The 25,226-nt window shown below is 34.3% G+C and overlaps 2 protein-coding genes across 7 annotated transcripts in view; both read left to right on the top strand.

Annotated features, from left to right (window-relative positions):
• The window catches only part of exp (expansion), a 384,871-nt gene that overhangs the window by 85,126 nt on the left and 274,519 nt on the right, over positions 1–25,226 (top strand). The gene's annotated exons all lie outside the window — the stretch shown is intronic.
• Positions 14,447–14,997, top strand: LOC141458006 (small ribosomal subunit protein eS27-like). Its single transcript, XM_074135479.1, has one exon. It carries the CDS (start codon positions 14,538–14,540, stop codon positions 14,790–14,792), a length of 255 nt encoding a protein of 84 aa, XP_073991580.1. The 5' UTR covers positions 14,447–14,537; the 3' UTR covers positions 14,793–14,997.

Below are 25,226 nucleotides of genomic sequence, written 5' to 3'. Positions count from 1 at the left end.
TCTAATCATTTTCTTCCATTCATTCTAATCGGCTATAACTTTTAAATACATTCATATTTCTTAGCTAGCTCTGCTACAGATTTAAGCACATAGATGTTGGAGAATATTATGTCTTCGTAGCAAAATGGTGCATCTAAAATCCTGTATATATCGTCAAACATTCGTTTCCTTTCTACCACACAACGTGGACATATCATTATTACATGTTTGAAATCCTCCTCCTCATTGCAATCTACGCAAAGAGGAGAGAGAGGACCTTTTTGTTGATCCTGTGAAGATACGATCCGCACACAGCGTGGTTCGCTCTCAGCCTGCTTATTGTCGTAACAACCCATGTCGTTAATTTATCTTCTGACATTAGTGAATTTATCAATTTTTGTATTCGATTAATTTTACATTAACAAGGCTTTGGTTTAACTGTAAAATTACTTGTTTATTAGAGAGCTGGTAAAATTGTGAAGTTACATTCTTTAGTTCAAGAAGGAAACAATGTGATTTACCTCTACGTCTAATTTCTTCCCTTTTTTTCACCCAAGTTGCCTAATTTTTTTTTAAAGAAAAACAAGGAACACGCTTTTTCAATTGGTTTAACAAATGATTAACAAATATTTTGTTTTATGTTGCAGGTATGTACCGTTTTACAAGATATTAGACAACTTACTTGTAAGTCTTTCTTCTTTAAATTTTAATAATTAACATATAAATTAATTTAATTGTAGAGGCTTTAATTGAGCAAATCTTAATTCGCAATGTAAAAATCATTCCAAAATACCATTCCGTTAAATTTATGTCAGAAGAACTGCAATTTTTTGTCAGCAGAATAATTAAGACGCGTCAAAGTGCAAGTTCACTGGCGCCGGAAACCTTTTCAATGCACTCTTGGCCTTCGGACAGCGACTCCTTGTTGTACTCTACACACCTTGCCAAAGGATCTGTTTGTTGTGTTGTTAATTTTCTTTTAATAATTCTTAGAAAGAAGTTTCTATAAATTCTGCCTTTTTGTTCATCTGTTGTTGCCAATCTAGTTTAATGTCAGCTCATTTGTAAAAAAAATAAAATAAGAAAGGGTCACATCCAGCTTGAACGTGGAAATGTAAATTTTCATTTTTTGGAATTATTCCAGATCACGGAAAACTGAAAATAAGAATTTTCTAATAAACAATTAACTTTTCTCTTTCAAATATCTAACATATATTAGGATTAACATTGCTTGGTTTTCATCCTTTTTTTGTTTTTTGCCTAGACTTTGAAGTTATTCACCCAAAATAACATCAATTTTGATGAACTTTAACTTCAAACTGTTACAGACTCAATTCCCGCTACACACTCACCCAAAACTCGTATTTACCCTTCAACATGCTACCTAAATCGTAATATAATAAAGATATTATCCTCTTGGGTAAGATGTTTTTCACCCGGTGAGATTTAAATCGTGAAATTTAGCTACTAAATGAGCTGGACTACTCGATATCCGTTACATCTCTAGGAATCTAAACCTAAACTTAAAATTCTGTATACAATATGTAACCTATATACATACCTAATTTATAAATAAATAACCTAATTTAAAAAAACAAAAATCATTCGCGCTAATAAGTGCACGCATACATTCCATTCATGCTATGCACGTGCACTTGCAGTTCCTAATGCATACAAAACAGAGCCTTTAACATCTTATCTTTGTTACAATGTACCCTGAAAAAGGCAAGCTTAGCCTTTAGAATCATTCCAATTCAATTGTAGCGCTGGTATTGTAGGTTTTATAACCCGAACTGCCACTGCCTTGACTTCTAGATCGGTTAAGGTTAGTAAGAATCGTAGTATAAAGAGTGTAACTAAGATTTTTTTTCTCTTTTTCAAGGATTCTTCGGCATGTCTTAGATTCGAAACCACTTCGAAACATATGTTTACTCCATGTGTATGACCTCTTTCTGTTTCCATTTACGGGCCTAACAATAGAATTACTATGACTTAACTTGAACATTAACTGAAAACTAGTGCAGACTCAAGTGTGTTAGTCAATTGTATTGCACAACCCTGTGTGCTTACCACTTAAGCGAATGATTCAATTACACAATAAGTTACTTCATAAAATACATTCGTAGCAAAGTACTTACAAGAAATTAGTGCAAACATTTTACTATCGACTGTTATCCTAAGAGTAATCCTCCTAATATTGTTGCTTACTTCTAGGAGTAAGAGCAGAAGGTCTCTTTAATGTTACTTAGGGGAGCCCTAACCCTTTCATAATGCTAAATTTTTATCCAAATCGGATTAAGATTTACAGAGTTACTAGTAATAATAAATTTGTTTGGGGGGTCTTACATAAATGGGGCTAACTCCTCTCCCATTCGATGTACAGCGTCGAGACCCCCAAAAGGCACATCTACATTAAATTCTGAATCGAATGACACCTCATTCATGAAAATCGGTTCACGCGTTTAGGCGCTACGTTGTTTAAAAGAAGAAGAACAAGAACATATTCTGAAAATACTGTTTTTACCCATTTTCAGCAACGTATTTCTCGAAACCTATGTATTAGATCTGAGTTGTTGCAAAAAATTTGTAATTGTAAAGTAGGATTTGCTCTATAATTTAAAGAAAATTTGAGAATTTTATCTTTGATAGAAAAAGAGAAAAAAATTGTCAAAGTTGGATGTTTTTCAACGTTACTCTTTTTCGCGCACTTTTTTTTGACGATCAACCCTTATACAACTCTCCTACCGGACAGTTTAAATTTACAGTTCATTGTATTTAAAAATCTGACCTGGTGAGAATCATCTTATCAAGAGGATGTCTTTATTATTTTCACTTTCTTGGCAACTGGAAGTATCGCGATCGTGCTAAACTTTCAATAAGTGCTTTCACACGAAATAATCACTATTTAAGTCTCCTAAGTCCGAAAAAAAGTACATATCTAATGCGCAGACAATAACAGTTACGCGGAGAGGAGAGCATCACTTGAAGACTGCACCTACATATTAACCTGCTTATGTAATTTATCTTTGATTTGCCCATTTTTCAAATTTACGTTTCATAAAAATCGTTACAGAACATCATCTTCATTATTCTAACATCAATTCCCATTGTTCTTGTTTATAATAACCGCCAGTTATAAATTTTGTCTTACAAACACAATATTATATTGGATGGTGGTATAGACTAATCGATGCATTGGAACTATTCTAAATTGTGTTTAAAGTTATGCAAGCAAGTATTTGTATCTACCTTTACAATACTTTCAAAAAAAATATTTTATGCAACAGAAAACGTGTGCATGTGTAGGCTATTATTAAAATATAGTACCTGTTATTTAGAACGTACTTTATAATTCTTTTTTTTTTATAACACTCATTATGCAAAATTACATCAGTAATTGTTCTCTAATTGACATTACAAATATAAGTTAACCATTTAAATGATTTGTTATTCTTTTGTATTGTTAGAATTGCAGTTATTCTTTCTATTGCTAGGAATTCACTTTCTATTTTTCTGAGACTGATTTGAATTTTAAAAAAATTGCTGTATACTTATTCAAAGAAAGCAAATCTATGGATGGAAGTCAGAGAATGTTTAGTGGGTAGATGGACATCTTCCTAGGTCCTCCTTAGAATAATTCTTTTAGATACTTGCGTTTTTCTATTATTTCTTTCCCTCCTCCAAAAATTGCTAAATTTAATTCGGTTTTTAAATTGTTATTCAAGTGATTTGATGATAATTGTATAAGGTATCTAACAAGATTAGTAGAATTTAAATGTCGCTGATTCATTGAAGGGGAAATCGCTGTTCTATTGTTTTTATTTTGGACATTTTTAGATCGTACATTTCGAAATGATGAAGTTAAAAATTGAAACTATAAGTGAAAGAGATCAGATGACCTCAGATGGTCGCTTAAAATGAGTGACTATACAGTTCTTATAATAAACGTGAAGACGTGGTAGGTCTCGCACTCAATGAAGAGAGTATTTGGCAGAAGATATAAACAGTGGAGGTTTGAGAAAAGGCAGACTTGAAAGAAAAGAAGGGACAACATTTAAAGCCATTGCAATATTTAGGAAGCATGATCTTGCCAGCATCTTTCAGTAGGTGGTAAAAATGGTGTCATAGTAAAATGAGGAAAAATATGAAGAACTTAGCAGTGGTAGTAATACTAAGCCTAGGTTCTCCAATAAAAATATGGAGCTCCAGTAACTTGAAGTAAAATAAAGATCAGAACTAAGCAGTGGTAGTGATACTAAGCCTAGGCTCTCCAATAAAAATATGGAGCTCCAGTAACTTGAAGTAAAACAAATATCAGGCCTATGCAGAGGTAGTGATGCTACGCCAAGGCTCTCCAATAAAAATATGGAGCTCCAGTAACTTGAAGTAAAATAAAGATCAGGCCTATGCAGAGGTAGTGATGCTACGCCAAGGCTCTCCAATAAAAATATGGAGCTCCAGTAACTTGAAGTAAAATAAAGATCAGGCCTATGCAGAGGTAGTGATGCTACGCCAAGGCTCTCCAATAAAAATATGGAGCTCCAGTAACTTGAAGTAAAATAAAGATCAGAACTAAGCAGTGGTAGTGATACTAAGCCTAGGCTCTCCAATAAAAATATTGAGCTCCAGTAACTTGAAGTAAAACAAATATCAGGCCTATGCAGAGGTAGTGATGCTACGCCAAGGCTCTCCAATAAAAACCACCTACTAGCAAGCCTTACATCTTCAAAAGCCATTAATTAATGAGATAATATCACTCTAGCAACAACTTTGAATGGAACATACACCAACAAGAGCAACCGCCCATTTGCTGAACTCAATCAGTCACCTTTAAACTTACATTTCCTTAAAGTAAAGCCCTTTCAGTGACAGTAATGAGACAAGAAGAGCAACGGAGTTCCAGTGAAACAAGGGGTTTGGTCTCATGTGAGGTTTTTCTTCGTTGGATAGGTCATATTATAAGAGAAAGTGCCTATTAAAGTCGAAGTAGTTCTTGTCGTCCGTTTGTGGTGAACGGATAACTTAGGATGACCTATCTCACCGAGGGATTCGAAGGAGAAGGGCAGTAAATAGCCATCTATATAGGTGACTACCAGAAATTTTGTGGATATTAGGGCTGGGTCTTTAAGGACTGTGAAGCCAATAATAAATCCGTTTAAATGATATAAATTTAAATTTAAAATCGAATATATTTCGATTTAAAAAGGCATTTATTTATATTTTTGAAAAAGCTGCTTGTTAAATGTCATAATTTCTGAAAAAAAAAATGCCTCATTTAAATATTATGTTCTAGAAATTAAACATTCTACATGTGTGACATTGAGAAACAGCTACACAGCAATACCAAACGGATGATGGCTTCAGCATTAAATTAACCAATAAAAATAGTATATTTATGCATACATATGTTAAATATTTGTCGAAAAGGTAATGTGAGACAACGGCATACTTTACTGTCCCCTTTCATTTGTTACAAAAGTCAAGGCCGTTATAGTGGAGAGTATATTGCTAACGTTCTTACCTATCACGAACGTCGTGAGGAATCTCTCGTTTAGAAAGAGAAAGAGATTGGATGAGAGTCTAATTGATGTGATCACAACAAAATGTAGCGGTTATAATGTCGGAATATTTCGGTTATGTCTAGATGATTGAATATTATGGTTTTCATTTTTTTTTTGTTAGATCATTCTTCAGAAAGAGGAAATTTTAAAATGAATAAAATTCTCTGAATAGCATTGTACCATCAGCATGTTGCAACAATTCAAAAATTTTTTTTGAAATATCTTCTGAGAATGGGCAAAATTTAATGAACAACATCAGTTCGATGATTCCAAAATGGCTGTATATTTCCTTTCACTGATACTCGCAGTGGTTCCCAACCTGTAGTCCGCAAGAACTGAAATATGGTCCGCGAAACACTTAACATTTTTAAAATAATAATATATTTATTTGACATGCGGCCACATGTGCGGCGACGGCGCGGTGAGTGAAGCGACGAGCGAGCGTAGAGCGCCTAAAAACAAGTCCAGGAGTCGACTTAAAGCAAATGATGATGTGCGTGTAGCATTGAGCAATCTCATCAATCCCAGGATTACCCATCTTTTAAAGAAAATTCAAGCTCAAAAAGCACTTTAATACAATTGAAAACATAATCACAACGTTAATTATAGTTTATTTTAAAATCTAAAATTAGTTTATTGTGATAAGGATTGTAAAAAGGTTGGGAACCACACTGCACTACAGGTTGCTAAATCATTTTTCGTTGCATTAAAAGAACGGTGAATGTTTATAATTCCCATTGCCCCAAATCTAGCAGAAATTGCAGACTAGTTTAAGAACCATTTTTACACTGGATATCCACCACATTTAATCAAACTGACAGTCTGTAACATCAGCTGAACCAAGCAATATTGCTCAGGCCAAATACTCATTCGTCCCCTTATTCATTTGGACTCATTGGACTCCACTCGGTTCCATCAGTTTCGTCTTCACTACAACGATCTTGCCGAAAATATGAACTAGGGAGCGGGCCACATCCTAATTGTGTCCACTGACTATAATCTTTATTAAATTATTCAATGCTACTACCATCTCTGAGGAAAAATAATTGAAAAAAGCCAAAATCCTAGATATTCTGGTCTTCAAAATACATTGTTTGAAGCTAAGAAAAAAAAAAAAAAAATACTATAAACCAAGTGTAGTCGTGAAAATAAAACCCCCTTTTTTAAAACTGGAAGAGAATTTTTTGAATCCAGGAGTCCGGATGATTTAGAGTTGGTTTAGAAACCTTTGATTAGATGAGACCACGCTAACTACAAGAAGAATTACAGTTACATCATTAGTACCCAGATAAATCGCTACGCTAAGCTCATTTTCACTTGCAGCTTCTTCCAATACAGAGGCCTGGATACAGTTGATACAGAATATTAGGCGCGTGTATGTTAAAATTTAAAATAAATAAATAACACCATGTACGAGGGTCGTTTGAAAAGTCCGTGCAAAAATAAAAACTACTTAATTTTTTGGGGTAAACCTTTTTTATTTTTCAACATAGTCTCCTTTTAGGCTTATACACTTCGTCCAACGCTGCTCTAGTTTGTTGATCCCTTCCGAATAATAGGATTTATCCAAGTCTGAAAAATAGCCATTCGATTCTGCAATCACCTGCTCGTTTGAATAAAATCTTTTTCCCGCCAGCCATTTCTTCATATTGAGGAACAAATAGTAGTCCGAGGGAGCCAAGTCTGGAGAATAGAGGGAATGTGAAACGAGTTGGAACCCTATTTCCATTAATTTTGCGACCACAACTGCTGAGGTGTGAGCTGGTGCGTTGTCGTGATGGAAAAGGACTTTTTTGTGGGCCAATCGTGGGCGTTTTTCTTGCAGCTCGGTTTTCAAACGGTCCAATAACGATGAATAATATGCACCTGTAATAGTTTTACCCTTTTCCAGATAGTCGATGAGGATTATTCCTTGCGAATCCCAAAAGACAGTCGCCATAATCTTTCCGGCCGAAGGAACGGTCTTCGCCTTTTTTGGCGCAGATTCCCCCTTGGTAACCCATTGTTTAGATTGTTCTTTGGTCTCAGGAGTGTAGTGATGTATCCATGTTTCATCCACAGTGACGAAACGACGCTTAAAGTCCTGCGGATTCTTCTGGAACAGCTGCAAACCGTCCTTGCAACACTTCACACGATTTCGTTTTTGGTCAAGCGTGAGCAATCGCGGCACCCATCTTGCGGATAGCTTTGTCATGTCCAAATGTTGATGCAAAATATTATGTACCCGTTCATTCGAGATGCCCACAGCACTAGCAATCTCACGCACCTTCACTCTTCTGTCATCCATCACCATATCATGGATTTTATCAATGATTTCTGGAGTAGTAACCTCAACAGGGCCGTCCAGAACGTTCAGCGTCACTTGTGCCCATATGGCCAATCCGAAAATTTTGAAACCACTTATAAACTGTTCTAATCGAAGGTGCAGACTCACCATAATGTTTATCAAGCTTCTCTTTAGTCTCCTGAGGCGTTTTGCCTTTCATAAAGTAGTGTTTAATCAACACACGAAATTCTTTTTCGTCCATTTATTTGAAAATCACTCGACTTCCTCGATTCAAACGAATGCCAAACACAAAGAAATAGACCGATCTGGCTGAAACTTGGTGTGTGTTCTTCCAAGAGATGCTACTAACTAAACATAACCTCGATACGCGCCAGTAGTGCTATCTCTCTGACTTTGCACGGACTTTTCAAACGACCCTCGTATTCAATGAAATCTCGTTTACTTAATATAGTATGTTACATATGCAGAAAATAACGGTGTTGTAGTTAAACTTGAATGAACAAATGACAGGAAATTCTGCAGCATCGCTTGTAGAATAATTATCTTAATCTAAACACAAGCGCATTTCATTTAAATAATAAAACTAAGCAAATAACCATCTGATAAATAATTCAGATGGTTGAATTTCTGTCCTCTAAACGTCTACCTATATAGAGGAAAGCTTTAGAATAAACAAATATTTTTCTTTTTAATGACAATACAAAAAACAAGCTTACAATTTTTACACAATAGATAATACTTCAACTACTTTTTTACGCTCAGTAAAACATAAATAATTTAAGTTTTATTTATTTTACATGTCGCTTATTAATATATAAAAGTCGAAGGACATAACTTTTTATACATTTTTATCGCTAGATCGATTTAGTTTATGAAATGGTTGTGATTTCCTGTTCACCATTTTAAGAAACAAATCAAATTGTGAGAGGAAACCTTGTATATTTATTTTTAGCAAATTTTTATTTATTAACAAAGCTAACGGTAATTTTTTTTTTTAATCACATATTTTTGTACAATGTAAAGAGTCTTTTAGACACTAGGGAGGAGTTAACATTCTTACCGCACATTTCTATCGATTAATCATCGATTGATTTTTCGTTGCAACTCACCCATGCCTCGCCCGTAAAGCTCTTTAGGTGTTCTAAGGATGGTTCCTCCAAAACAAAATAAGCAAGCTCTCAAACGAAGTTCTAGAAAGTGAGAGTAGCCCGTAATCGGTGGTGTTCACAACTAGCACTCCGCAGATATTCCATAATTGGGCCCTAAATTGTCCTAAGGAGGACGGTATATACACCTTCTTCAATTCCAGTAACCTTCAAGGAACTCTTGAGAAATCCTAGGGATCAGAGAGCCCAGCATAATGGGGATAATCACTCCCTGGTGACACATTCGTTCTCCAATTCTCCAGGAGAGGACTTATCCTCCTAAAACTTCATGACCATCTAATCTCTCATTCTCCTTTAACAAAAAAAATAATAATAACAATTGGTATCTTTGAGGAATGAAGAAAGGTTCCAAATAACAGTTACAATAATTTGAACAACAGTTCGCAAAACATGTTGACTGTGTTTACGCGACAGAAATAATGAATTTCAACTTACAAATTAGCCAATTAGAAAGCGTTTCTAATGTTTCAAGGTTTCAAATGATTTTTTTTTCCACAATGAGTTTAAATCTGTAAACAACTAAATCTAATTTACCGTATTCAAAATGATTTTTGAAGTGACAAAATTTGAAGTGGGTTTTCTGCTTAATTAAAAGAGAATAGAGACACATACTCGTATATGTACCTTGTATGTAGCTCTCTTTCTGAAGTGGTTTTCTTTAACATTGTCGAATTAGTATTGAATATTTATTATTTTATATTATTATTCTTTCTTCGCTTCAACTGACAGATTACTTTATAAAATAATAAAATGTTATTTAAGAAACAAATAATTTAACAAAAAAATAAACAAAATAATTTAAATCCTTTGAAAATTCTTAAAATTCTTCCTGGAGAAAGTTGAATTACTCATATTTTTCAATATTTTTTTAAACTTATAAAGAGTTCACGCGTAAATAAGCTTCTTAAGTAGATAAAACTCGCAAGCCTTCAAAAGAATAATTAAGTCTTTCTTTATAGCTTTCTTCTTTTTAATAATATTCAATAAGATATAGACGGAACCGCCCTTCTGGGTTGTAATTATGTCTAAGAACAAAGATACGTAGTTCATTCCCTACTAGACAAAAGAGTTGTGGGTGCAATGGTCCAGATCTGTTCAAGGGTATTAAGATTACATTCCAATATGATTAATTGTGTGGACATACGTGCGTCTTTTGTCTTTGCAGCTCCTGGTATAGTGTCCGAAAAAATATATTTAATTCTTTTACTTACTTTTAAATTATAAATTAAAAAAAAAAGATACTTATAATAATGTAATAAAGTAGCCTGGGATGCCGGCAGTCTAAACGTGGAGGGTCTTGGACGATTGTTCCCGCGCTGGGCGACTTCTGACGTATCCTAAGGCAAAGACCCGCCAGCTATTCCCGAATAGCCTCTGCTCCAAGGTCTTTACGAGCTTTTGAGCAGTAAAGTTAGTTATTTAGGGACAGATTACAATACTCTGGTCCATCTCAGTAGTCTGTGCTGATCTGGGCACCTCCAAGAGGTTCTCCCGCTTCACTGACTACAGAGTCCAATCCTGTTGTTGTCTATTGTTAAAGAGCTTATCGACAGTTAAAGGGCCGGTATTTAATTAATTCGCACTCAAGGAATTCCCATTAACCAAAATTAATTTAAAAATAAATACTTTTAAGTAAGAAATCCTAAAACTCCTTCACAGGCTCAAAAAATATTAAAAAATTCTGACTTGTGGCCCGGCGTTACCTCTTTGAAACAAAGTAACGTTCATTTATTCAGATTCCATTGCATTTATGCATAGAATAGATTAAATTAGGGCGGCCTCAAGGCCTACGCCACTGCGACCCCTTTGAATCTATTGTGGCTCCCTAGCTTTAGAGCTCGCCCTCCAAACCCGTCCGTTTAATCAGACTCTTAATTCTGGAGAGCGACTCCTGGGTAAAGCTCACAGGCCTTGGTTTTTCCTCCCCGAGAAGTAATGCCCTTAGCCATACATCATTTATGCATAAATGAAATGTATAAAAAAAAAAAGTTACCTTAATAAATACCAACAAGGCAGGATCTGGATTCAGTAATATGGTGATATTTCGGGGAATTCTAATCCATAAAACAGTAACTTATTGTGGTGAAATCCAAAATAGTGAACTCCTTGCGCCCACTGACTACCTGTAACAAGGACATTATTTTTAACCTCTCTCTTTTTTTGGTACATTAATTTATTTTTTATACAATTTTTAATTTCATTAATCATTTTAATTAAAGCCCCATTATAAATTCAGGTTTTAAGTATTTGAACAATGAAAATATTTTGTTGAAAGTTTAAAAACGAACGTAGAGTTCCATTAATAAAGATAACAATCTATAATTAAATAGTGTGGGGGGTAAAAAACTGCACTAAACCAGAATATTCATGGACACAATGTTGAATTGTTGTTCAATCTGGTGCAAAATCCAGTTTTACCGTTGCATTTCCTAGTTCATATCAATCTTTATGACCATGACCCTATCCAGAACATTCGCTGTAATTTTTAACATTCTGGCAACCGTTATAATTAATCATTTACTCTATTAACTTGTTATTTATTAATTTTGTTTAATAAATTATTGAAATTAAGACACTATTGAAGCAATAAAGTTTCATACCATTACTTACAAACAATAATTAAAAGCTGCACCAACATTTGTTTGAATTATAATTAAACTTACTAATTGGGCTTGCAGTGTTGTTAACAAAAAATAAATAAATGTATATTGAAGCAAAAAATACTTAATATGTTCTAATACTTGATAATTTGCACTAATAACTGTAAAATAATGAGTCCATTAGCAAGTCATATTGCTTGGCCAAAATAAATATTGACAAATATCGGCATATTAGCGCTTTCTATTAGTAGTTCAGTTAGTCTTGGTAACTCTTGTCACTTCCATTAAAAGTGCATTTTACTCTAATACTAACTCTCTTGGTACAGTAAACATTTAGTTGCCACCCAAATTTTTCCTAACAATAAAAAAGTCACTTCAAGATCTCTTGTGGTATAGTATGTCCACAAAAATTAGATTAGCTTTGAATTAGGATGTAGTAGACTCAGTACAGCCATAAATACTCATAGTTCCTGGGAAAAAGTCTAGTTTTACCACCATCCATTTTTGGGTATAATTTCCTCTGTCAGCAATTGTCAAAGAGCTGATATCATAGAATAGAATAGATTAAATTAGGGCGGCCTCAAGGCCTACGCCACTGCGACCCCTTTGGAACTATTGTGGCTCCCCGACTTTAGAGCTCGCCCTCCAGACCTGTCCGTTTGATCAGACTCTTAATTCTGGAGAGCGACTCCTGGGTAAAGCTCTCTCAGGCCTTGGTTTTTCCTCCCCGAGAAGTAACATCCTTAGCCACACAAGCCCCTCACACTGACACATCACGTGCAGTGCAGATTCCTCTTCTTCCTGGCAGAACCTACAAAGGCTGTCATCTGCCAGGCCCATGCGATGCATGTGTTTTCTGAGCCTGCAGTGGCCAGTTAATAAGCCTACAATTATCCTTATAGCCCCACTCGGCCTTGACGGATTAATTCTGCAGTCAGCCTTGGCGAATAGCCTCTGATGAACTCCTTCGCCTGCCTCTGTCTAGTGGTGGCTCGCCACCACTCCTGAGACCTACTCTGCACCCACAAATTAATGGCCGCAGTCTTAACACACTTCGAAACCCCAAAATAGGGCTCCAGGCCAACGAAGTGTCCCGCAGAGCCAACCAGGGCCAATAAATCTGCCACTTCGTTTCTTTTATATCCTGAATGACCAGGTACCCAAACCAGAAAGACCTTATTTTGGTCACTAATTTCCTTCTGGGCACCCAGACAGTCCCAAACCAGCCTTGATTTGACCTGGTAGGAACTAATAGCTCGTAGAGCAGCCTGGCTGTCCGAGAAAGTTACGACCTTAGAATTAATAATTCCTCGCCCCTTAATCTCGGTAGCACAGAACCTAATTGCAGCTAGCTCAGCTTGAAAAACTGTAGCTAGATTTCCCTAGGCTAACCCAAAAGCTACATTTCGGTTTCACCCCGTACACTCCCGCTCCCACGCCCTCCTCCATCTTGGAGCCATCCGTGTACTACATCGAGTGAGCTGATATCATACTAGCGATTGTTCGTTCTCATTCCGTCACTGAAGGGAGCACCTTTAGCCTGGAGCAGATGGACACTACTGCCCTGTCCCAGAATTGGCTACTATTTCTTTTTAAAAACAATTAATATCTTATTTTAAACATAATCTCATGTAAAATACTTCAGTTATACCCTTTCAAGAACAACTTACAATGAACAAGCCCAATTAATAATAAAAATTTCGACACTTATATTCCTTATAAAATATTCATGAAAGAAAAATTGAAGTTGTTATAGCGGTAATATTGAAATATAATATAAATTATGCAATCTTTTACCTTAAATTGGTACATATCTCTTGGTTATGGTTTGTTTGGCCGCTATGCTTCTTAAATCTGAAACTGACATTAAATATATTATATATCCAAGTGAAAACTGAACATGACTCTGCTTGCTTTTCTATTTTTCAATTTATTTTCTTTTATCCCACCACATAGTTTCAACAATGGAGCATTAAAGTTAGACTGGACAATGAGAAATTCTTCTATTTGACTGCCTGATTCAAATTTTTAACTGCTTAGATTAACATAAATTATTTTATCAAGTTTACTTTTTTACTTAATTTTTTAATAGTGAAAGATATAATGTTGGTAGAAGTTAAATATGATGATGAATTCGGAGAAAGTAGTGCCCACAATAGTTTTTTTTTTTTAATTTCGTGTGTTCCCATCATGAATTTTCGATAAAACTCTTGATTCTAAAAACTGCAAGAAAAGCACAAATTCTATGATTGCAACATTCCCTCTGACGAGAAATAAAATTAAGCAAAAATAAAGAGAATCTGAAAATCTTTCACCCAAAATGGTTGTGGCTAATGTAAGGACATCCAAATTTTCAAGATTTTTATTGTGATTAATATTAGACTTACTTTCTCATTAAGGCTAAATTATTCAAGCTTTGCTGACTGCGGAATGTTGAACTAGTTTTATTATCCAATTCAAACTAATGATGGTGAGTGACTTGGAGCACTTCATTTTCCATTCATTTTACGAACTGAAGAAACAAAAAACAAAAATAAATCAGCAATTAATAATTTTGTTTTGTCCCAAAATATTAAGTAATTAGATGAAACATTTGTTATTAAACGAAGGAGCTCAAATTTTTTGAATGAAAACTTCTTCAAATATGAGAACATCAAATAAATGAACAAGAACTTAAAGTCAGGAATCGTAATGTGTTTTTATCATGAAAACTTCAATTCATTGAACATCGTTCTAAAAATATTATAAATTAAACTCACTAACCACAAGAAATGGACATGTCCAAATGTTTTTGAAATTTGAAATAGAAAATATCCTCAAAAATCAATAACCTTCATAACCTAACTCCAGCTGTTTTTAAACATTATTACCATACAGCCTTTTGTCTCGTAATAGTGTTTACTAAAGCTGTAAAGAAGTAAGTGGATTCATCCAGATATTAACAATGCCACTCGCCAAGGATTTACTTCATCCAAGCATCTTAGAAGAGAAAAAGAAACATAAGCTAAAAAGATTGGTGCAACATCCTAATTCATTTTTTATGGATGTTAAATGTCCAGGTTGTTATAAAATTACTACCGTATTTTCACATGCCCAAACTGTGGTACTCTGTGCTGGTTGTAGTACAATTTTATGCCAGCCAACTGGTGGAAGATCAAGATTAACCGAAGGGTGTTCTTTTAGAAGGAAACAACAGTAGTTGGTGAAGAGGAACAAGTTTTTTTACAAAATGTTTTACAAATTACTGATGGTTCATCTTACAACCTTTAGTGCTTTTGAGGGATTTATTAAACTAATCACAAGGATTGAAGAAACGTGATCAACTATAACTATTATACTTTGATTGTTGAAATAATGTTTGCTGTAAGTTTGCTTGTTTGAATAAAGTTATTTTAAATGTTTCATTTTATTTTACAATGATAGATATCTTTCGTACAACTTTGAATTGTCTTCTATGTAAATAACACAGTAATAAGTTTGAAGTTAATGTACATATTTTTAGTTAAAGCTTGGCAGACCCGAACTTTTAACCTAACTTGTACAAGTTTATTTAGTTGGAAAGAAATGATTGTGTTATGAATGAGGAAACAACTTCAGTGATATTACCTATTTTCGTTCTTTGATTTTAATTTGGGAAAGCAACTATCTAATTTCATACAGGGAGTGGACAAAAAAATGGAAACACTTGACTTTTGGCATCATAATGTTTGAACATGTTCAAATCAATCAAAACTTGACATATTTTAATGTTTTTTTTTAAATTCTGTTATTTGATATGGTTTTTTAACCTACCTTTTTTTTTAAAAAAAAACAAAAGAAATTTAAGGAAATTGTTTATAACCTTCTAGAAATAGCAGACCTCTCAGGCTTTCAAAGAGGCCAAATTGTTGGTGCTCGAATGGCAGTGTAACAGAATGTGCCCGAATATTTGGCGTTTCAAGGGGTAATGTCTCAAAAGTAATGACTGCTTTTGAAAGAGAAGGGAAAACGTCCTCAGCCAAGCACGGGTCTGGTCGAAAGTCGAAGTTGTCTGAGAGAGACCGTCGGACTCTTAAGCGAATTGTTAGAGCTGATCGCAAGACCACAGCTCCTAAAATCACTATTGAGCTCAATAGACATGTACAGAACTCAGTTTCCACAAAAGTATTTTGATGATTTTTCAAGGTGTTTCCATTTTTTGTCCACCCCCTGTATTTATTCAAGAGGGAAAAGAATTATTGCCTAATTGAGGCTTATTTTATGCTTGTTCTAGGCAAGCTTTCGACCTAAACTAACTAAAAATGAAGGTGTTCAGGTAGGAAACATTCTATCAAGTTTAAATGAAATAGCTGCCAATGAAAAGTTGAATCAGAATAAGCGTTCTCAGAGGCGAGACCTGCAAAGCTAATAAGTATTGTGGTAATGGGTTCGATTTCCGGTCTATGCCTTGGATTTTATCTAATGGTTAATATGAGAAATTTACAGTAAAGTATGTTTGCTAATCGCCTCCGTCCACGACACCTAATAGCCCGCCTGAAAAAAATAGGCAATTACTTTACTACTAATCGGAGACTCCTGTGACTAGAGGCATTCATTCGAGTCCCTAAATGGTATCCAACAATCCAACTCAATTCTTCCTTTTACAAATAAGAGAAACTATTGCCATGTGGTGGTCGTAGATAAAAGTATATTCAAAGTTTAATTAACACACGGATGAACTAGATCTACTACGTCAGAGAAAATAAAGAATAAAATTTCAGCGGTATGTGAATAGGCCACCCATGCTAATAAAATTAAAGCGAATCATTTACAAGAATTATTATTGAAGGATTCAGGATATAAAACGAGTACGTGTCCTGAGATTTGATTCCTTTTCAAGGTGTTGGCTAATAACAGGGCAATTTGTGAAAATTCATATGTGTAAATGTACATTCTCCAAGACTGGACATACAAATCATAACTTACAAAATATTAAAAATCTTCCAAGTTCATGAATCCATTAAAGATTCTGAAAAAAGGGAATTGTTCAAACATGTAGAATTAAAATTTTGTATTCGGTTGGACTTAAGTTACATTTTTTTTTTTTTAAAGCAACTTTATAATTATTTAAATTGATTCAGTTCCATTGCATGGTATAATTAAATATTGCAACTTTTCTTTAAAACAAACGAAATTATTGAGGTACTGCCGCGCGCAAATTAAAGTAGAACCTTTTTTGTAAAAAATAATTATTCAGATAGATAAGTTCCTGCAGACAAAGAAAACTGCATAATTTTCTTCAGTCAACAATATAAAATAATAATATTACAAAATTACGTTATAATCTGGTCGTTTTTCTTGTTCTTTTTGTGTTACTTTGCACATGATAACTATAATTTCTTTGTTAGACATATGTATGTATGTTTCCTTTATTTCAGAAATAGATTTTATTTTTCTTGCTAAATATTACATCACAGGTGTGGTCTGAGATAATTGAAAGATCATCCATAACAGACTAGCAGATAATGCTAGGATGTGTTTTGACTGTGCTTCTAGCAGCCAACATATACACAAAAAAATATTTTATTTTTAATTTTGTACACCCTATCCTTGCAAAATAAAAGAAATAATGGAACACGTACACAAGACATTTCGTTCTGCTACAATATTTTGTTATATAATTTGTGGGCAATTAAAAGGTCAACACATTTAATTCGAAGAGTTGAAGGATGTTGTTAATACGATTTGTTTTTTTTTAAAAAAAAGAAGACAATTTTGAAGCATCGATTTGATTTGTACCTCCGTTTAATTACTTTTACAAAATTTGTGTGCTATTATCTGATCGTTTTATGAGAAGGCAGGATGCAAATACATCAATTAAAAGATTTACATTTCATAAACAATTTATTTTAAAAGAATTATGATTGTGTTGAACTAAAATTTTGCCCATTAGTATTGTAATCTTCTTCCTTTTCTTCTTCTAAATAAATGCCTTCGTACAGCTCACGGTTTTTAAGTGCCTTACAAGAAGGCACAGTGTCCTTCAGTGGGATCCCCGGCATCATCACTTTTACTTTCTCTTTCCTCACAAATTATGATCAAGCACATTTTTTTAAAAAATATTTTGAGTTCTCATCAGAAATATTTCTATTGGATCTTCTATCGGTCGTCTTACAATTAAATAAAAATCACGCTAGTAAAGTGAACTAAATTACAAAAGCTACACTTGTAACTATTGTGGACCTTACGAATTTTTTGTGCCATTGATTTTAATCGTTCTTCCGCACACGAAGGTATTTTGTGAAAGGCTATCCACTTTAAATCAAGCCAAATTTTCCTTCCAAATGCGTACCCGAAAAGCTTTTCTAATTTAAGTCTTGGTTAAGGCTTTTTTCAATCTTTTTCTTCTTGGCCATTTTGTACTAATGCAAATTAGCCATTATTCATATGATGTCTATCGAGGTATATTAAAATACGATTAACAGGGCCGGATTTTCCTATAGGCTAACTAGGCTTCAGCCTAGGGCTTCAAGATCAAGAGGGGCCTACATTCAAATTGTTAGCATAATTAAAATTACGCTATTCTAAAAACAGTGAACACTAAAACACTGTTGTAGTGATGTATTTTATTACCTCTCGTGTAAATTACAAACTTAAAAATGGGAGATGAAAGGGCCTCATAAGTGGAATAGCCTAGGGACTTTTTTCATCTAAATCCGGCCCTAACGATAAATGTTGATGACTTCTTGATTCATAATTTCCAATGCTGTAAATCGATTCGTATTTTGCTAACCCATCGAAGAACCAATAAAGTGTATTTTTTTGTAGAATTGTGGGTCACTTACTTGTAATCCTATTTCGATCATTGCGAGTCTTATACTTAACCCTTCCAAGCAAATGCAACACCGCTGACTAGATTTACTTCGATGTTTCGATTTGAAGGCCTAGTATTCATTGCCCACATTAATACGAGGGATATTTTATTTTATTAACTTTTATTTTTAAGGATGAATGCCTTTGCTTGTTTGTTTTTGAATGCATTTTTCTTCTTATAGAACTAGTCTTGCCAGAACACTCCTCTTGTTGTAGGTGAGTTCCTCAGTGGCTGGCATCTATTTCGTTCCTGAGACAGAAAAACAATTACATATAATTACCTTTAGATTAGATTCTACAAGGGGTGGCCACAAAACCTCCTTCGAGAGAGGGGGTCCATTGTGGACCATTAATTACCTTTTTATCTTGTATGTTTATTTAAAAAATAATTGCTACAGGAGTTTTTTAATTACGAGGCTCTTAAACTGCCCTTAGTATTATTATTTTTTTTTTTTTCAAGATTATTGCCTTCTTAAAGTACACAAAATAATTGCAATAATATTTTATAAACTTGAAAATAGCAATCTCTCTTTACACGATCACTCTTTTTATAAAATGGAAACAACCTTTTGATAAATATACTTACATTATCGAGTTTTATTACTTAATTATGCAATTATAAATTTTAATTGCAGCTAGATTTTTCTTTATATAAATTTTCCCTTTTATATTTTAATTTTATTCGATATTAATTATATTATAACGCTGCATTGCACCTGAGGTGTTTACAAGTCCTTGGGTAACAAACATCTCTGTCCAGTGAATGTAGCATGCGGCATTCTTTGCAAGGCCTTGTTTATTATAAAAATAAATTGAAAGGCAAATATGCAACCATGAACTTAATTTATGTTAAGAATTAAATTTTTGTATTTATATAATAAATAAATTGTTTAATCACATGTAAAGTTGGTACTTAATCGTGAGATGAGATCGGTCATATGACAGTCATGACAGCACTAATAATCAGAACAATTGTAGCGTTAGGGATGATACTCGTACAAGTATAAACAGAGACGTTGTCCAGAACAGATCCTCAAGGGGAAGGCTGACCATCAAGCCCTCTGCTAATTTTGCTAACCTTGTTTACTTTATTTATTACATCAACAACCAGATTTAAATCATTAATTTCATCATTTTCTAATTCATTTACACAATCTACTTTTTTATTTTTGAAACACCCGATCTTAAAATGATTAAATTTCCACATAAAATGCATTTTTTGCCGAAAGCCGGACAGTTAAATTGTGAATGAACAGATCCACATTTTTTACATTTATAATTACTCCCATAATTAAAATTATTAAATTTATTATTATTACATTTGTAATTATCTTTTTTATTATAGTTACCCACTTTCTCTTTCGTCTTCTTCGGTTGCTTCCTATTTACAATTCTGTCGACTTCTGATGGTATCATTTCGGCTGCCTGTTCTCTGCTCAAGGCCGTAGTCCTCCCCAACTCAATGGCTCTGTCCAAGGTAAGCTCCTTTTCCTGCAGATACTTCTCCCTCAGTTGGTTATCTTGTAAACCCTGCACAATTCGGTCCAATAGAAGTCTGTCTGCCAACAGCTCCATAGTCACAATCTTTTACTAACTTCTTCAGTTCAGTGACAAAATCATCGAAGGTTTCCTGTTCCTTCTGTTTTCTGCTATTAAATCGAAAGCTAGGGCTTACATACTCTTCAAATTTCTTAAGAACTTCTTCAAAGATTTCAGACTTGCCCTCTTCAAATTGGAAAGTATTATAAAGTCCTTACCCTTTTCACCTATCAAGTTGAGTAATATGGCCGTAGCACGTCCAACTGTTGTTTTAGTCTCCGTGAATCCCGCTGCTTTTAGAAAAATTTCTAGATCACTTCGAAACCTCTTCCAATTTTCCAATAAGTTTCCCTCCAAACTTAGTGGAGCCGGTGGTACAAAACAGCTCATAGCCATCTTCTTCTCTCTCGATGTTTAACAAAATTATTTTTATTTTTTTGAATTATAACTATCCGGCACTATTAATTATTATTATTATTAATTAACTATTAATATTATAATTAACCGACACTATTAATAATTTTTTTTTATACCAGTTCCGAATCCGACTGCGCCATGTTATATTATGTTATTATTATTAAGGAATTGGGGTATTCACAGAGACGAGCAAATGTGTGCACACAATCAACTCTGTTTATTAACTGACATGTTACATTAGTAATTAGAGTGGGGATATGTTCTAAGTACAAACTATAAACATAACAGGTGTTCGTGGTTTAAATTTTGGCTAATACCCTAAATTTTAAATTAATGTTAAAATTCTTTAAATATTTTTTTAATAATTATGAAGTATTATGGTGAGAAAGGCTTCAAGTTAAATGGAATTAATCACACCCGTTTCATAACACTTCAACTCCCTTTTGGAACTTTAGGTATAATAGGATTCTTAGGATAAAAAATATCCGAGATTTTTTTTTTTTTTTTTTTGAAATAACAAAGACTAATTTAGTGGTAGAAAAAAAATAAATAAATCCTTCCAATGTAGTGTACCGTGTAGACAGAACGATCTATCAGTGGCAGATTATATGATGCAGCCATGGAATTTAGTATAACATTTCCCACATATTTCAACATATTTAGGTGCCACAATTCTTATAACTTGAATTTATGTATAAGTAAAACTATTCATATTGTTCTGATTATTGTTTAAATTTGAAAATTTGTTGCACACAAAAAATTCTGTTAAGTGATAATGAGACAGTTAATACGATATACTCGTAAAAGGCGAATTGTAGGTCTCCAATTCCAAGCACTTTAGTTTAGTAAAAAAGTTAGTAAAAGTTTAGTAAAAATCTTTTCACCCTTACTTACTATAGGGCGCTACGGTCCTGTATCTTGGCCACCTTTAGCACAGCATTCCACCCGTTCCTGTCTAAAGCACGGAGTCTCCATCTTCTAACTCCCAGCCTTCTGATGTCGGTTTTCGACATCGTCCAGCCACCTCCAGCAAGTACGTGCTCTTTTTCTTCTTTCAACTGGAGTCCCATGCAACAGTTTTTTTGGGGGGGGAATTCTCGCCTCCGGCAACCTTTCTACGTCCCCTAACCATCTTAATCTTGCGGCTTCAATGAAACAGACCAGATCTGGGTTCGCCAAATAAGTCACGAAGCTCATTGTTAGTTCTGATCTTCCAAATATTATGAAGACAAAAAATTGGTATTTCTAAAAACAGTATTTCTTACGAATTCCTTCAATGGGTTTAAAACATAATCAATGATTACATCATAGGTTGTGATCCTACTCGATTGTAAATTACACTTTTGCTTTCTGAAAGTTATTCTTTTATGTAATAATAAAAGCTCATTCATACTTTTAACAAATCTATCGTTGTTCTTTCTACCATAAATCATTTAAACGTCATCAATTATGAATATTATTTTTATATCCATCTTTCATTCTTTCTTTCAACTTTCTTAATCAGAAATTGCAAAAGAAAAAAATAAAAATAAAATTGTTAAGAGCAACTGCTGTTTTGTATGATTCGTCCAACTATGGCAATAATTTTTTACAAAATTTGATAAAAATTCTGTAAGGAGCGGGCTGCAAAGGTATATGTATATATCGATTATACTCTGTGAAAAGTCGAACTGAGCAATACGATTTCATTTTTTTCACAGAATTTTGCGCTTTAAAAGTAGAATGACCATATTTTGATGCAGAAGTGCAGTCATTTTACTTTGTGCTGCGGGATTCCCTACATCAATGGATTTCTATAAGATTAACGAAATAGAGATCAAAATATTTCCAAGACCATAATAAATCCAGTTGAGACCTAAACTCAAGGTACCACTCAAGAAATGTTCTAGCAAAAGCAGTGGGAGTCTGCAATCCGAAATCACCATTCCCTCCCTATACCAGGGGTCCCCAAACTACGGCCCGCGGGCCACATGCGACCCCCGCTGCACTTCTTGAAGGGGCACCTCTTTCATTGGTGGTCAGTAAGAGAAGCACAGGAAGCGCAGCGTCACTCACGTACGGGACGCACGCGTTACGGCTCCCTCAGGCGGGAAGCAGTGTGAAATAACAGCCAGAAGTACGAAAAAAGACAAAGCACTATAACTAAACCGGACATTGACCATCTCATTAGCCAAAATGCAGGCCCATAGTTCCCACAGAAATACTGGACAGTTTGGTGATTTAAATTTACTTGTTCTTTATTTTAAATATTTTATTTGTTCCCGTTTTGTTTTGTTTTTTATTACTTTAAAATAATACATGTGCAGTGTGCATTGGGATTTGTTCATAGTTTGTTTTATAGTCCGGCCCTCCAACGATCTGAGGGACAGTTAACTGGCCCCCTGTGTAAAAAGTTTGGAGATCCCTGCCCTATACTAACATATTCCCCCACAATTACCTCCAAGATATTGTCCAGAAGACCTCTTCCCCCAAAAAAACAATCTCAAAGAATACATACCTCTCCAACACCTGGCCAACTACCCAGGGACCCCGAAATAAACTCTAGAAAGAGCAGGCACTTGGGTATAACCACCACCTGAAGCTAATTCAACTCTTTCTCACAACGCAACCCACCTAAATGTGTTTTTTTTTTTAATAGAATAGCTCCACCAAATTTTAGAGATGTTTTAGAAGAAGACGGGCTAGCAGTTAGGGGGTCACCTTTTGCTTGTCAATAAACCCTTTGCTTCCAACACTTCCTCACATTCTTGTATTTTGAGGAAGAATCCTCAAAACTGGAAGGATGTTAATTCAAATCCAGTTTCCCCTTTAAGGAAGCTATACGAAGGGCGTTTGGATCACTCCTTGATGCCAACATACCCGCTCCCTTCAATGCCACATAGATATACCCTTTTGAACACACACAAAATACCATTAGGAACCTTTGCTAAACATCTATCTTGGCAAACATTCAGTATCCAGCCTCTCCACATGATTCCAGCCACTTTACACCCATGGGAGCCAATTAGTAAAAAAGTACAAGTAATCGCCTATTTTTTCAGGCGGGGCTTAACGTTCAACTACCATTTACTAGGTGTCGTGGACGGAGGCGACTTGCAAACATACTTTACTATTTCTCATATTAACCATTAAATAAAATCCAAGGCCAATACCGGGAATCGAACCCAGTACCACAATGCAATATTAGCTTTGCAGGTCTCGCCTCTTAACCCGCTCGGCTACCGTGGCGCCGGGAGCCAATTATTTTTACAAGTGTTCTGAGTAGTTCATTGTTTCTTATGCTCCAAACTTCTCCTACCATTTACAGGAACCATGTGCCCTTTCTTAGGGGATCAACTTTTCCCCCCACATTATTTAAGGCCATTCCATTGCCCTTGGTACCATAGTTCATACATAAAGTGGGTACCTTAAGATCATTATGTTTTGCTAACTCTTAAGTAATTACTTCACAACAACTAATTCTGCAGGCTACATATAAATCTTAATGGATCTTATTAATTTAATGTACTGAGAGATTACACGTACTGTAAACGCTAAAGTAACCCAACAAACTGCTAAGGTGAAATATTGCTACAGATTAGCAAAATTTATAACAATCAATTTCATTGCTTCATATTCGTGGAACACAGTTCCTTATTTCCTCAATACGAGTGTTTTAACTTGAGAGCGTTGATAACTTCTCAAGATCATGGTTGAAGGTTTTTTTTTATTAAACTAATTTATATCAGCTGTCTGAATTAGCAGCTGTAAATCTAACACTTATAAACAAAATATCATATTACCACACAGAAAATGTCATGAGAATATTTTTTTTCCCCCCAACAATCTAAGATGAATGTAATTTACTTTGAATTTAACTGTAATGCTTTGTTACATGCTCACAGACTGTATGTCAAACAAAACACACATTAAATCTCGATTAGCTAAGTATTCATTATAAAACAAAGACAAAAAATTGAATACAATAAAAGCGGAACTGAGTTTTCCAAGGGCAGCTAGACTTCAAGTACGTACTTTAGAAATTTAAAAATTCATATCCGTTTGCTGGGCTGTCAAAGGGTGAAACGTTGAATATGTAGGGAGTTCACTTGGAATACTTTAATACAATTTTATTCATAATGTTAAGTAATTAAAAGTATTCACTCAAAGTATTTAAAGAGAGAAATCTGTTTTTTTTTTAATTCTCATAATATTTTCTCTTGTTGCAAATTTTACAATTATTAATAACATTTTTCAATTATAAGCTTCTAATATTTTAAAAAGCGGCGCACAGTAAATTGTATTGAAAGAACGACTCTAATAGAAAACTTACAAACTTTTTGCTTAACTCTTCTAGTTTTAAGTTCATATATCAAATATATTCCTAGATAGGATTTAGCAATAGACATATTAATATTTCTTTCAAAATGCAAAAGAGGTTCATACACAAATATTTGCCAGTTAGCCAACATCTCCCCTTTCATGTATATATATATATATATTTTTTTCTACATACATTAATTATAATAATACGTTACAACTGAGCGTTCAATCTTATCCAGTCACTCTTTTAGCTAGATGCCCTAAAGGCGATTCTGCTTTATTAAAAAAATAAATAAAAAGCATATAAAATATAGCATAGTGATTCGCCATTCTACAGCTTCAGGGTACACCCAGCTTGTCCGAATTCATCTTTTAACAATCTTATCCCATCCTTTGTATACCCGCTACCTAGTGTGCTACACATCTGGGCACTAAATTGTTTTGTTTTTGGTCTTTTTTTTAAAAACAAGTGCAAAATAAATGAAAAATAAAACAACACAGAATTGAAAGCCTTTTCAAGCAAAGAATATTGTATGTTTCATAT

The sequence above is a fragment of the Rhodnius prolixus genome, unplaced genomic scaffold (genome assembly GCF_049639745.1).
Source record: "Rhodnius prolixus isolate KJV_2025 unplaced genomic scaffold, Rpr scaffold_5, whole genome shotgun sequence".
NCBI classification, from domain to species: Eukaryota; Metazoa; Arthropoda; class Insecta; order Hemiptera; family Reduviidae; genus Rhodnius; species Rhodnius prolixus.
The sequence above is the reverse complement of the archived record's forward strand: the minus strand, read 5'-3'. Positions and strand labels throughout refer to the sequence as shown.

Coding starts and splice junctions, on each gene's coding strand:
- LOC141458006 (XM_074135479.1), top strand. CDS start 14,538: ATGCCACTCGCCAAGGATTTACTTCATCCAAGCATCTTAGAAGAGAAA.